Source organism: Sturnira hondurensis, unplaced genomic scaffold (assembly GCF_014824575.4).
Source record: "Sturnira hondurensis isolate 20B ecotype Veracruz unplaced genomic scaffold, ASM1482457v3 Scaffold0021765, whole genome shotgun sequence".
Classification (NCBI taxonomy): Eukaryota; Metazoa; Chordata; class Mammalia; order Chiroptera; family Phyllostomidae; genus Sturnira; species Sturnira hondurensis.
This window is the reverse complement of record NW_028094396.1, coordinates 1,016,668-1,030,915: the sequence shown is the minus strand read 5'-3', so window position 1 is coordinate 1,030,915 and position 14,248 is coordinate 1,016,668. Positions and strand designations below refer to the sequence as shown.

General features: G+C 47.3%; 1 protein-coding gene across 5 annotated transcripts in view; it reads left to right on the top strand.

The window, feature by feature from the left end:
* Positions 1 to 14,248, top strand: part of HEG1 (heart development protein with EGF like domains 1) — a 94,252-nt gene that overhangs the window by 61,381 nt on the left and 18,623 nt on the right. For 4 of the 5 annotated variants that reach the window (XM_037033710.1, XM_037033708.1, XM_037033707.1 and 1 more), the window contains 2 exons: positions 2,608 to 2,650; positions 2,782 to 2,819. In XM_037033710.1, the coding sequence (XP_036889605.1) occupies positions 2,608 to 2,650; positions 2,782 to 2,819 (81 nt within the window). Of the gene's footprint in view, positions 1 to 2,607; positions 2,651 to 2,781; positions 2,820 to 12,422; positions 13,208 to 14,248 lie in introns of those variants that run through there. The other variant, XM_037033711.1, reaches the window with a different exon arrangement.

The following is a 14,248-nucleotide window of genomic DNA, read 5'->3' as shown; positions in this document are numbered from 1 at the left end:
TGAGTGTCTGCTGGTGAGCAGGCGGGTGCCGGGGCAGCGAACACAGCAGGACAGGATTGGCAGGGCTTGAGGCAGTTTCCTGCAAGAGAACAAAAGAGTTTTTGAGATTCCACCCCTTTTAAAAAAAAAAAAAAGGCCAGAGGGCTTGAATTTTCTCATGTTCCGTATCAACAGGGAAGCCCATTTGGGTGTATATGCTAGCTGTACCCACATTTATTTCTTCTTCAGCGTGCTGGGGTTTGGAGTCCCCCAAGGGGTGGCGACCAGGTGTGCTGGAGTGACTGTGACCAGGTTTTCCTCCCAGAGTCTCTAGAATAGCTCCATGCCCACAGTAGCATCAGTCTGTGATGAATGGGCAAATGAGCCCATTGGAAATAAAGAAATTTCACTATATCATAAGTCAGGATACTTCTGAAGCTAAGTGAAATTAGCCCGACCCATCATCAGCTTGCAGGCAGGGCAGCAGATGGACCTTACGTGTAGCTGGATGACAGTCACAGGGTGGAAGGCTCCTGCCCAGCAGAGGAGGGTTGGGTGGGTAGATCTGAGGTACAAACATTTTCAGGAAAAAGTGCTTCAGGCAGAACACACTGGTGTGGCATCAGCCTCCTCGGTGCTGAAGTTGGCGGGCGTGTCACAGGGGACACCAGCAGTTGCCTTGCAGACAGGGTCATCTAGGGGCAGTCTCTCAAGTCCCCAGGGCCTGCCGCAGCATGAGGACAGCCATGGCATGACACTTTCCATGACCAGGAGGCAGGAGTGCTCAGCTGGTTCCTTAGACAAGGCCCCTGCTGAGACGGCCAGGCCAGCAGCGCACTCAAAGGTGCCACAGGTTTGGGGCAGGGCCCTGGTTCCTCTTTCCTTAGTGGGATACGATTGTGCTCTACCTTGTTGCAAAAAATAATTGAAGCACCTAATGAAAACCCATGTGACAAATTAGTATTTAATTTAGAAGATAAATCAGGTGGAAGGAGAAATAAAATGATGCTCTGTTATAGCTAGGAGGAACGGGACTATACATAAAGATGCACCCTCAGGTCCTGCGTGTTTGCTAAAGGTGGGCCACTCATTCAGCTTCTCAGCTTTCTGGGCACTGAGGCAAATAGAGAAATGTGATTCTGAAAACAGGTGGGGAACATAAAGTTGGTCAGGAGCATCCCCACCTTTCTAGACTCTGGGGCCCAAGAGAAGTGTCTCTGGAGCGTCCTCCTCAGGAGCTTACTGAGTGGCATTGTGGGGTGCGCTCCACAACATCCCCGACAGACACCCCCAGGGCTCGCGTGGGGCTGCTGCTTCTGCGAGGTGGCCCTTCACACAGAGGATGGAGCTCAGGAAAAGCGATTCCATAGAGTCGGATCAGTGCGGTCCAGGTTCCCAGCTCTCGTGATCTGCTGGCAGAGCAGTAAGCCTGTTTCAAACAGTGTTTGCCGTGTCACAGAACTCTCGTGATGTGTCTCTAGTCTATAACAACAAAACAGATGCTGGGGACATTTAATGTCTAACATTGAAAAATAGAAGGAAGGACACTGCTACACACGTCCATGTAGTTAACATTATTACGCCGTGATCCCTAAGAGAGGATGCGGGAAGTCTTCGAGATCGCAGATCTCACAGCCCAGTCTGCAGGGCCAATCCCTCCCCTCCCCCAGCGGTGCATGCCGCCCTGGCCCTCATATCTCACCCGTAGCACCTGCTCAGGGATTGCTGCTCCACTCTGAGTACCGGTTCTTACCCAGGACCTTTTTTTGCAGTAGATACCGTGTGTTAATTACGAGTCAAATTTTTAACATTCCTTACAGCAGTGCATTTGTCTGAGGCCATGTTTTTATTATCTGTTTTCATCCACACATGTGTTGTGGGTCCCGGCATTCTGTTCAGCGGAGTGTAGTGTTGGAAGTGTTCTGTGATCAGATACACTCAGGAACTGCTGACTGAGAGGCATGGCTGGACCACGGCCCTCCAAGGAAGCGCCAGAGGGGTCAAAGTTATGTTCTTGGGCAACGTGCTGATCAGGGCTCATCCAGATGTGTCCGATATCCCCTGCACAAACTACAGGGAAAGCTTCTTTGTGAAATCTGAGGCAGCCATTAGGGCCAGAGCCCAGAGGATGCCACACCCTATTTCATGGAAGGGGGCTGATGGGCCCAGCAGCAGGTCAAAGGTTTGACTTGAAGAAGGTGACACACCTGTCTTTGTGTACGTGATGTCACATGGGGGCCGAGAGAACTTCCAAAGAGCCTCGCATTTGCTGGAAAGTAATGTAAAATGTTTGTTTGGTGGTTGCCATGTGTCAGGCACTGTGCTAAGCCATTTACATGCCTTATTTTACTTAATCCTCTCCAAGAAACTATAAGGTAGATGTTATTATTATTTACTCTTTATAGGTGGAAAACTGACAGCCACAAAGAGGTTAAGAAACTTTTTTTTTGTAAAATTAGGAGTTGAGCTAACATACACTTAGCCCAGATAATAGATCATTTTAAAGCTATTTGTGGCCTTCTGGTTCTAGAATATTCCTGTAGAATTTAGGGGGGGCTGGCATTTCATCAGCTGTCAGTTTGGGCCATGAGAGGTAGACGCACCCATGACTGTCCTTTCTCTTTTCAGCATGCGAAGATGGATATAGGCTTGAAAATGAAACCTGCATGAGGTAGGCTTCACGTTCATTTACTCTGATGAATTTGTTACAAACCTTATTTAGAAATTACTTAGTTGATTGCCTCAATGATTTCTTTTGAGATTTGAAACTAATTCTTGATATTTTTCTTTGTTGACTTGCAGTTGCCCATTTGGCCTCGGTGGTCTCAACTGTGGAAACCGTAAGTATGCAGAAGGCTTGAGTTCCGCGTGGGCGGGGTCCTCTTCTCCCCCTCCCCTCGGTTCAGATCACTCTCTTCTCAGCTCCTGCGCTGCGAGGTGTGCAGAAAGCCGAGTGCTCTCGCGGGGGCTGCAGGCCTGGTGGGGAGATGAACACTCTCCTAAATAGCCCTGACTACGCAGTGTCAACACAGTAGATTAGGTGGGAGGTGTGTGAGGCAGGGAGGGAGGGGCCACACCCAGGGGGAATTAAAGAACCTCCTGAGTTGTTCTTGGTGGGGATGGTTTTGGAGGATTTGGGAAACTTGGATGGGTAAGTATGGAGGAAGAAGGAACAACTTAAACAAAGGTCCTGAGGCAGCCCGGGCCCTGGTATTCTGGGACAGTGCGCGAGTAAGTGTGGCTGAGGGCAGAGAGAGGGAGGTGGAGAGAGAGTGGAGGACTAGGATGGAAGAGTCTAGGGGACCAAACTGTGGGGTTTGGAATGGCCAGCCTGAGAGTATAGACTGTAGTCAGCATCCATTGCAGAGCTGGCTGGTCTTAGCGCAGAAGAAAGTTTGAATAAGAAAATCAAGTCAGGCTGCAGGGAGGAGCACAGACCGGACAGGGAGAAAACGTGAGGAGTTAGGAACTTCCCGTGCCGTCATAGCCGGGGCTTGGGGCTCGGAGGTGCTGGCTGGCTGCTGCTCACGCTCCCTGGAGTAGGCGGGGCAGGGGGGTGGCAACTGCATATATGGTGCATTTCACACTGAATTTAGTTCTTTGAGAAACAGTGATTGTGATTTATTGAAGGTCACTTCCATTGACATTTTCTTACATGGAAAACTGATCCATTGAAATCACCCATGAAATTATGAAAGATGTTCTGGGATATAGGATGGAATAGGAATAATAGCACTCAGTACTTCAGTTTAGGATCGCTTTGTTCTTTATTCCATACATAAACGTGCCAACAATCTGTATGCTAAGTTTACTTAGACCAAAAGTAGACATTTTAAAATTTAATGTGTATAAAAGTTCCCAGTTTCTGTTCCCCAGTGGTTACCTTGCATTTCATATCCTCAATGATATTTTCTTTGCTCATAAAGCTTTCTCTTAGTAAGTTCCATTATATACTTTCTTAGCATAAATATTAAATAAAATAAAATAATAAAACAAAACAAATGTGGTCCTGAGTATGAAGCTGACAACACCCTCCTGGTACGCTGAGCATGGAACTCCTCTCAGGCCAGCCCCTTTGTCGGAATTACACACCAGCTAGGCTAGTGACTTTAGTCCTCTGATTTATCTCGACTGCAAAGTAGCAAGAGGTTCCAGCAGACAGCCGAAGAGAGAGACTAGGGAAGTACTTCTAGGGGCAACTATATTTAGAGTCAAACTGAGTAGAGAGGGAGGAGCCCATAGAATTAATATGTTTTTTTTAAAGTAATAACTTGAGGCCACTAAGTGAAGGAGTAAATGACCACATCATCTTAACAGTCCCCAAGGACACATGGTGTCATGGAACGACTGAAATACAATCATCCATGGTGATGGACCTACGTCATCACACACCAAAGGCTGTTCCGTGTTACTGTGAACTCGTTGTTGCTCACAACACTTCTAGCACCAAATGTGTGGGCATTTTCCTTACACCAAGCGATTCTGACACTCCCTAGAGTTAAGACCTCACAGGTTAAGGGCTCATTCCCACAAGACTGGCCCCAATTCAAACACTGATCCCAAGTCCAGGCCTCTAGCACTTACCACCCACCAGCTATAAATCAGGGCTTCTCTTGACCTCTTGTCAGGTTCACTAATTTGCTAGATAATCGAGCATCCTTAGACTGGCCAGGGGGAGGAGTAGCTTGCACACGAGAACAAACCAGAGAAAAAGATAGAATGTTTCAATGTGTGAAATGGAGGCTGAAGAGTCGGGCAAAATATAGATGATACTGAAGACTTCCAGTCAAGATGGTAGCAAAGGTAAGCTTGGCTTGCCTCTTGACACAACCACATCAAGATACAACTAAAATATAGAGCAACCATCACTCAGCACCATCAGAATTTGAGGTAAATGAAAGTCTGACAATTACAGAATTGAAGAAACAGCATCCATCCAGACTGGTAAGAGGGACAAAGATGCAGGACAGGCTGGTCTCAAATCCATGTGTGGTGGATAAAAATTTGGGAGGGATATCTTGGGGGTGAGGAGTCTCAGCCCCATACGAGGTACCCCAGCCCAGGGTTCCAGTGCCAGGAAGATAAGTCCCCACAACTTCTGGCTGCAAAAACCAGCAGGGACTGAGTCAGTAGAAAAAACTTCTAGAGTCCCAAGCAGTTCCTCTTAAAGAACCCACACACAGACTTACTCAGAGTCTCTCTCTGTGAGCTCCAGCAGAGGGTTAGTGGCTTGAAAGGCACCAGCTGCATATGGGGAGGAACTGAAGTGTCTGGCATCAAAGCAAGAGCTGGGGGGACAGCTTTCTCGCATACAGAAAGGCAGGCAGTGTCCATTGTCCCTTTCTGAGCACTCTTCCCACAGAACCGGTAGGTGGGTGCCATATCTGAGACTTTGTCAACCTGGCTCACACTGTCTGCCCCACCCAGGAGATCCCCTGAGACTCCATCCCATCCAAATTATAGGCCCACACAAACTGTTAATCATGACTTTTCCATATGAATGACTGCTCTTGGCTTATGCTTTACAACTTCCTAAATTTTATCAAACAAGTGACAGCTGGCCTCAGTGAGTCCCCAGCCCCCATACCTCTTGCTAAATGGCCCCAGATGTGGCACTAACAGCAGCCAGCCTAGATTCACAATTTGGGTTTGTCTGGGAATCTCCAAATCCAGCACAAATAGCAGACATCTCAGATTGCTTTAGCTCATACAGGGTGGCCCTGTGCAGAACAATGTTTGGTGCTGACCTTGACCTGCACCACCCAGGAAACCCCAGAGCCTGCATATACCAGTGGTCAGCTATAGAGTATATTGAAGCACCACTATTGTGCCCCTGCACAGCTGACTGTCCATGGAGGGCAGAGGTTGGTGGTCAGTGGTCACAGCCAGTCCTTGCAAATGACTAGCCTGGTAAACCCCTCCTATTGACCTGCCAACAGCAACCAAGTCTCAAATACAAGAGGAGGGTGTACTCAGCCCATGTGGAGGGCCCACCTTGAGTACCCAGCTTGATAGGGGAGGCTGTGCCACTGGACCCCACAGGACATGTCCTACATTAGGCCATGCTACCAAGACAGGGAGTCATGGCAGTTCCACCTAATACATAGAAACAAACCCAGGGAGGCTGCCAAAATGAGGAGACAAAGAAACGTGGCCCAAATGAAAGAACAGATCAAAACTCCAGAAAAAAAGCTAAATGAAATGGAGTCAAGCAATCTATCAGATGCATAGTTCAAAACACTGGTTATAAGCATACTCAAGGAACTTAGTGAGGACCTCAACAGCATAAAAAAGACACAGTCAGAAACAACAGATACACCAATTGTAATAACACACAGTTTATAGGGAACAACAGTAGAGTGGATGAAGCTGAGAATCGAATCAATGATTTGGGACATAAGGAAGCAAAAAACACCCAATAAAAACAACAACAAAAAAGAATCCAAAGAAAAAACCGGGGACAGTGTAAGCAGCCTGTGGTATAACTTCAAGCATTCACATGATAGGGGTGCCAGAAGGAGGAGAAAAAGAACAAGAAATTGGAAATCTATTTGAAAAAGCGTGAAAGAAAACTTCCCTAATTTGGTGAAAGAAATACACATGCAAGTCCAGGAAGCACATAGAGTCCCAAACAAGATGGATGCAAGGAGGCCCACTCCAAGACACATCATCATTGAAATGCCAGAAATTAAAGATAAAGAGAGAATCTTAAATGCAGCAAGAGAAAATCAGTTAGTTATCTGCAGGGGCATCCACAAAAGACTGTCAGCTGACTTCTCAAAAGAAACTTTGCAGGCTAGGAGGGATTGGCAAGAAATATTCAATCATGAAACACAGGGACCAACAGCCAAAATTACCCAGCAAAGCTGTCATTTAGAATCAAAGGGCCGTAAAAAGCTTCCCAGACAAGAAAAAAGTAAAGGAGTTTATCATCATCACCAAGCCATTATTATATGAAATGTTAAAGGGATTTATTTAAGAAAAAAGATCAAAACTATGAACAATAAAATGACAATAAATACATATCAACTATTGAATCTAAAAAATACACTAAGCAAAAAAGAAGAAGAGAGAAATCATGGATAGAGAGCATTTTAATGGTTGCCAGATAGGAGGAGGTGTGGGGGACTGGATGAACAGGTGAGGGGATTAGAAGTACAAATTGGTAGTTACAGAATAGCCATGGGGATGTAAAGTACAGAATAGGAAATGGAGCAGCCGAAGAATTTGTACACGTGACCCACGGACATGAACAATGATGGGGAGATGGCCTGAGGGAGTGGGGATGCTGGACGGAAGGGGACAAAGGGGGAAATTGAGACAACAATAATAGCATAATCGGTAAAAATAATTTTCAAATATGCCCCCAAAAAGAGGATGTCTGAGACCTGTTCAGATGTTGGATCTGAGTAGTGTAGTGGTTTAGACGAGGTGGTTTGGGGCCTCACAGCAGTGATTTCGCCAGAGTCTGTGGACCTTATCCTAAGACATTAGAAGCGTTAAAAACAGAAAGGCTTAGATAGTGTAGTTAATAAAGAATGATTTCAGTGAGGGAGCACTTACAACAGAGTTGTATCACATTTGCAAGGAACTTACTGTAATATAACCCATCAGATGGGGAAGAAAGAAAGAACACAACAGGTGAGGCACCCTGGCTGGGTGCTCAGTTGGTTGGAGTTTTGTCTCGTGCACCAGAAGGTTGGCGGTTCGATTCCTGGTTGGGCACACAGGGGAGGCAACCTATTGATGGATGTTTCTCTCCTCCCCACCCCTCTACTTCTCTTTCCAAAATCAATAAATATGACCTCAGGTGAGGGTTAACAAGAGAGCAGAGACAGGTGAGGGGTGCAGTGCCACAGCAGCTGTGGGGTGAGCCAGGGAGCAGGAGGGCCCGGAGGCCCTCCGCCAGGCCCTCCTGGGGCCTCTGGGCCCTGACAGGCGCTCACAGAATGAGCACGTACCTCAGACCTGCTTTGGTCAAACAGTTCCCTACATAGTTTTTACCAGAAAATGCTTGCTCTTTCTCAATGAACGGAAGAGTGATCGATGGAGGGAAAATGGATGCAGGAGAAAGGCCTACGAAGGGCTGATGGGAGGGAAGTGAGTGCAGGGCGTTGTTCTAAGTGGTGGTTAGTGATTTTCTCCGGCAATCATGAAATACTACAGGTGTCTGGACATGGTACACTCCTACATCCATTGAGTGTCCTGTTAGTTTCTGTGTCTTCCTTTTGTGTGCAGTGGGATCTTGGAAGTAGCCAGGATTTCTCTCTGATCGAAGACTTTTCTTTCCGTTTAGCCAAGTCGCTGTCCTGGCCAGCAGAGGGCACACGCCTGCCTGGAAGTAGGCTAGCTCCTGGCCTCTTGTGGGTGACTTCTGATAACTCAGTGATGATGTGTAGATGCCAGTTTATGATTTGGATATCTGCATTATTTTTAGTGAGGACCAGCAACTAACAGTGGCTGATAACAAATACTTCCTGCCACCTGCCTCTTTCCCCGAGGTCTCAGGCCAGCTCTGGGTGTTGCTTAAGGAATTGGGAACACCTGAACTTCATCCCCATCTGTGACGATGGCACCTGGTGAAATCTGTGGCTGGTCACTTAGTGTTTTGTGCAGAAGAACAGGGCTCTGGCCACTCAACACTGTCACTTCTGCTGTCACGTCAAGGCAGGGAGTACCTGCTTGGGGCTGTAGCTTAGGCTGGATTTTTTGTAGATGACAGATGTTTTTCTCTCTGCCTTCCTGGGGCACACATTCTACCCAAGCTCAATGCGATGGGAGCCCCAGCTTTTTTGGCCGAGCCATGGTCTCGTCACTCCTACACCCCTGGGAGTCGTCCAGCTATACTCTGTTCTGGGTTTAGGCCTCACAAGTGACCTGTCTTTCTAAGAGTTTCCATTCGCTTTCCAGTTGTGTCGAGACCGCACTCCTTGCCCCTCAGAGAGACTCTCCTTCAGGCTGGAGAGGGCAGGACCAGCCCTTCTTTCGGGGCGTTTAGCCCCTGAGGCAGCGTGGGCCCAGTGGGCCTCCTGTGCACCTGGCAGGGCCACCTGCACCTGGGCAGCTCAGGTCTGCACCTGTCTTACCGCTACTGTCCTTTCTGTTTTATTTCCATGTTTAGAACGTCTCTGTTTATACCCTGGATCTCAACAACTTCTATACCACTTGCCCAATGGATGCAGGACTCTCTCACAAGCACGTCATCACGAATGTCCCTCTCTTCCTTCCCCTCATCCCTCCACCCATTTCTTAGGTGTGCGTGTCCCTCCTTTGCTTTACTTTTATATTGGCTCCTCCTCACAGTTTCATTATATCTCCCATGACGTCTTGGTTTGTTTCACCGTTTTTCTCTTTCTAAAATAAATTTTGTCCTTTCATACCAAAGTAACACATACCCATTGACTTTAATTTTGACCCAAGTTAATTAGAAAATAAATATAAATTAAGGGAAGAAGAAAGCTAAAATAAGCAGTCTCAGCCATTAAACAACACTGTTCATACCCTGGTCTGCGTTATCCTTGCTGCCGAGAGAGGCGCGTAAGACCAGAGGCATCAGCAGCTCCTAGAAACGTGTGGAAAATGCAGAATTTCAGACTTCCACTCCAGACTACTGAGTCAGAATCTGAGTTTTAACTGGACCCCTAGATCTGGTTAATATGCGGCTTTGTATGCCTTTTCAAGTTTGAGACGCGTCTGGTGTTGCGTATCTTCCCAGTGGTGTGTGTGTGTGCGCGTCTTTCAAATGGAAATTGGATTTCAGAGAATGTACTCTTTGTAACCTGCTTTTAAATCTAGTGAACTGTGCAATATTTTCATCTGCTTAATTTTATAATGCCACTTTTCTGTGGGATTCTCTGTGGATTACCATAATTTACTTAGCCATTTTCCTCTTACCACCCTTTAAAAGTTTTTTTCACAGTCCCATCCTGTAAGCCGTTTTCCCTTTTGTGGTTACTGTCCTTTCGTGGTCACAGAACTCACGTAATTTCCCTGGACTGCCTTTGTCTGGCCTTTGGCCGCGACGTTTTTACCCGTCCTCCTTCGCACGCCCAACCTGCCCTTTCACGGCTCATCCTTTCCCCGCAGCCTCCCGGCCTCACGACGGCCGGTGAGGAGTTAGAGCCCGGCTCCCATGTGCGTGGTTGGTCAGAGGACCCACCAGCAAAACCAGACTCTCAGCTTAACCATCTTTCTGCATTGTCTCCCCACCCCAACCTACAGTCAGTGACAGGGGTATGAAGTATCTTCCAACTGTGTTCGCTCTGCTGCTACATCAGGCTGAAAAAGATTCATGCCCTGGAAGTGCCATGCGCTAACAGTAGTCACTTGTAACAAACACCCAGAGAGACAGCGCTAAACTGCTTCGGAAGAAAAGGGAGAATTAATTATCCAAAGGCCAGCTGGAAGTCTCTGCTTCGGCAAGAAGCCGAGGTCTCGGTTTCGAGTGGCCTCACTTTATGTCAGCGTGACAAGGCAGCCGGGGAGCACTGCTGTGCATCTGCTCTGGGGTGCGGCCGCACAGCCTGGATGTGAGATAAAGGCCTGTTTCAAAAAGGGCAGGAAAAAACAAGGAGTGCCGGGGTAGAGACTGTAAAGATGATGCAAGAGGAACGGGAAGATTTCAAGGGCAAAAATCTAATCGTACATTACTAATGAGCTCAGCGAGGGGGAAATGTGGAGAAGTTAATAAATTTTAAAATCAAACTAATGTGACCACCTAGGAAGTTCTATAATGATTTTAAAAGTTCTAAGAGAAGGCACATTGGCTGGTGTTGGTGGGTGAGGAGGGCTCAGGCGTTAGGCCTGACGGGTCAGACCGGACCTCGGTTCAGCGAGCTCTGACTAGGAAAGAATTCAGAGCAAAGACTCGAACTAAAAGAGAAAGTTTATTGACAAAGTCATGGATGTGGAAGAAGTGAACTGTAGATGAAATGGGTTCAGGAAACAAGTTATAGAAGCAGAAGGAGGGCCCTTGGAGCTCAGGAGAAAGAGAAAAGCCAGGGAAAGGAGCCTGGTGGGAAGACGTGGGGGGCCAAGAGGGGACAGTGTGCTCCTGCTCCCCAGAGGGAGAGTGCCCTGGGTCCTCAGTCCTAAGAGCTTTTAGGGGTGGGGGTTTTAGGGGAGGCCCCAGGGGAGTTCCCAGGGGAGGCTCCCCAAAGAATACTCATCAGCTTTCCAGGTGTGTCCTTTCAGGGTCATGGTCTCTGCTGTGGGTCAGTGCCAAGGCCAGGGGCTGTCCGTCAGTGCAGCTGGTCCTGATGTCCTGATGGCACCGCTTGTCTGGTTTCCCTGCTTTTCTGGGCCCGAAGCTGAACCACAACTGAGACGCGTGTTATCACCAAGGGGGAAAGGTCGGGGGATCCAAACCATAGGACCTGCGACGTCCTAGAGCTAGGGGAGGAAAGGTTCCCCTGGGGGCAAGGCCTGCTTTTCCCAGTTTGTCCCCTTTCTAGGCCCTGGTGACCTCCCGTACCTGGCCCATCGTCCTTGCTGTGCTCACGCCTGATTAACTGCTGACCGCAGTATGATTCTGATGCCAGTTTTGACAAGTGTGTTCTTTTCACACTGCCAAGCCATTAACTCAATTCTGGCCCATCTCTCTGGAGAGAGCGTCAGACCCCACAGGTTGAGGACTCATTCCCATGAGACTGCCCCACTCTTCAGAAGCCAGTTACGCGTCCAGGTTGTCACCTGTGCTTCTGTCCTACTGCCTTTAGATCGGAGGTTCCCACGACCCCCTCCTTGGGGTCAATTTATTTGCTAGAGCAGCTCACAGAACTCAGAGAAACATGTAACGTGTTACTTACTAGATCACTGGTTTATTGTAAAAGGCTCTAACTAGGAACAGCCAGACAGAAGAGACACACAGGGCAGTGTATGGGGAAAGGGTGCAGAGCTTCCATGCCCTCTGAGTGTGTACCTCTCCCCAAGATCTCTGAACTCTGTGGGTTTTTCTGGAGGTTTTATTGCACAAACACAATTGATTAAATCATCAGACATTGGCAATCAATTGAACCTCCAGGTCCTCTCCCCTCCCTGAAAGTCAGGAGTTGGGATCGAGAGTTCCAGCTCCCTAATCACAAGGTTGGTTCCCCTGGCATCCAGCCCCCATCCTTAACTATTTTCCAGTCACCTCATGAACATAACGAAACACACCTTTATGGGCTCTCATCACTTAAGAAGTTCTAGGGTTTTAGGAGCTCTGTGCCTGGAACTGGGACCAAGGCCAAATATGTGTTTCATATTATAAAGCACAGTGTCACCGTTGGCTAAGGTTCTTCCGGAGTAAATAAGCCTAGCGAGCTTCCACCACAAAGACCTTATTGGAGGGATCCTGGGGTGTGTTGTGGGGTTCCAGCCTGAGGAGAACTGTGGGGAGCCACAGCAGCTGGAGGCTGGGGGCCTTCTTTGCACCCCTCTCTCTCTGTCTCTACTGTGCACAGGCTTTCTCTCCTTCCCCGATAGCGTGGTGGAAAGACACTTGCCAAATAGCTTCGAGTGTGTGTTATCAGTTCAGCCATTTGGAAGGAGGTTCTCTCTCCAAAATTGAAATTCCTGGGAAGAAATTCATTGATCCAGTTTGGATGGTATGTTTACTCTCAGACCTGGCTGCAGTGGTCAGTGGATGGGATTTCCGCACAAGCCTGACTCCCCCAGCGTAACCTGCACTGAGGAAAGTTCCCAAAGGAGGGTTGGCTGAGCAGACAGTCCAGTAGATTCCATCCACATAAACACATAAGCAGGACAAAATAGTTTCTAGGAAAGGCTAAGGCTCAGAATGGTTGGCTTAATGAAAAAATGCCAACAGTGATGACAGCAATGCCAGCCTAGAATTAAACCACAAGAATGAAGAGAAGGTACGACCGTTGCTGGAGAAAGACTGAAATGTCAACAAATATCAACAAGAAAGGAAGACTAAGAATTCAAGTTCATCGTTCTGGAGATCTCTTCAAAGTGGAAAGGATAAGATAGGCAGAACCTAAGATGACACCCATTGTCTTCTCTCTCGCCTCATAAAGAAACCTTCAGAGCACCTTTGGAACGGATAAATGTTCCAGTCAGGGGTGATTCAAATCCTGTGCATTTGTACATTATCATGTGGCCTCATTATAAATCTAAAGCCAGTACTTGAGTTCAAAAGATCACCCGTAGTTCATGAACTGACTTCACATCAAGTGTGAGAAAAAAAGGTCTGTAGGTTATATTATCCATAAACTTCATTACAAGTTTCCAGTGATATGATGGCCAAAGAATATCAAACATCATCTTTAGAAAATGATGTAGGCCTGGCCAGGTGGCTTGGTTGGTTGGAGCATCAGTCCATACACCAAAGATTGCAGGTTCAATGCCCGGTCAGGGCACATGGGAGGCAACCGATCACTGTTTCTCTCTCTCTCTTTCTCTTTCCCCCTCCCTTCCCCAACCTTCCTCTCTCTCTAAAATCAATAATAAAAAATATATTTGGGTGAAGATTAAAATAATTTTTAAATGATGTGTATAAAGTAAATTGTATATGTTTATGCACAATTTCTACATTCAGAGGAGATTGTGAGTGTGTGTGTGTGTACATATGAATAGAATTTGGAAACCTAGAAAAACACAAGAAGAAAGTAAAGAGAGGCCATAATTAATTACTCCAGGTGGCACCTATTTCTGTGAGCCTTTTGGCGAACTCCCTCCCAAGCTCTCTCTCTCAGTGCTCACATGCAGAGGCCTTCTGGCTTTCAGTCCAGTGTTCTTTCTCTCCTGTGTGAGCTACCCGAAGCCTACCTGCAGGCTGGCAGCATCACTACGCCCCTGAAGCTTGCTGGAGATACAGCATCTCTCCTTGGCCCTGGCCCAGACCTGCCGAGTCCAGTCCCTTCTGGTGGGGACCAGGCATCTGTGTTTCCACAAGCCTGCCGGGTGCTTCGAATGCACGGGACAGTTTCAGGAGGACTAGGATGTACCAGTGCCCCTCCAATGTGGTCTTCGAACTAGTCCTGGACTGGGACGAGACAATACAAACGTTGAGAGTAAACACTTGGAAACCCTTGTGTTAATTTGACATGGCTGTGACATCGAGCCATTTAATTCTTTTTAAAAACAGTTTTATTGTATTTTACACAATCTCTCTATAGTAGGTTCTTTAAAAATAAAGAACAGGGGGGAATTCAAGAAAGTCGGTGCTTGTGGGGAAAGATGGAAAAAGCAAATGAGACTTTATTTTCCTTATTTAAAAACGATATACAAAAGCACAAGCAAAGAAAAACACCATCTGCTTCTCTTC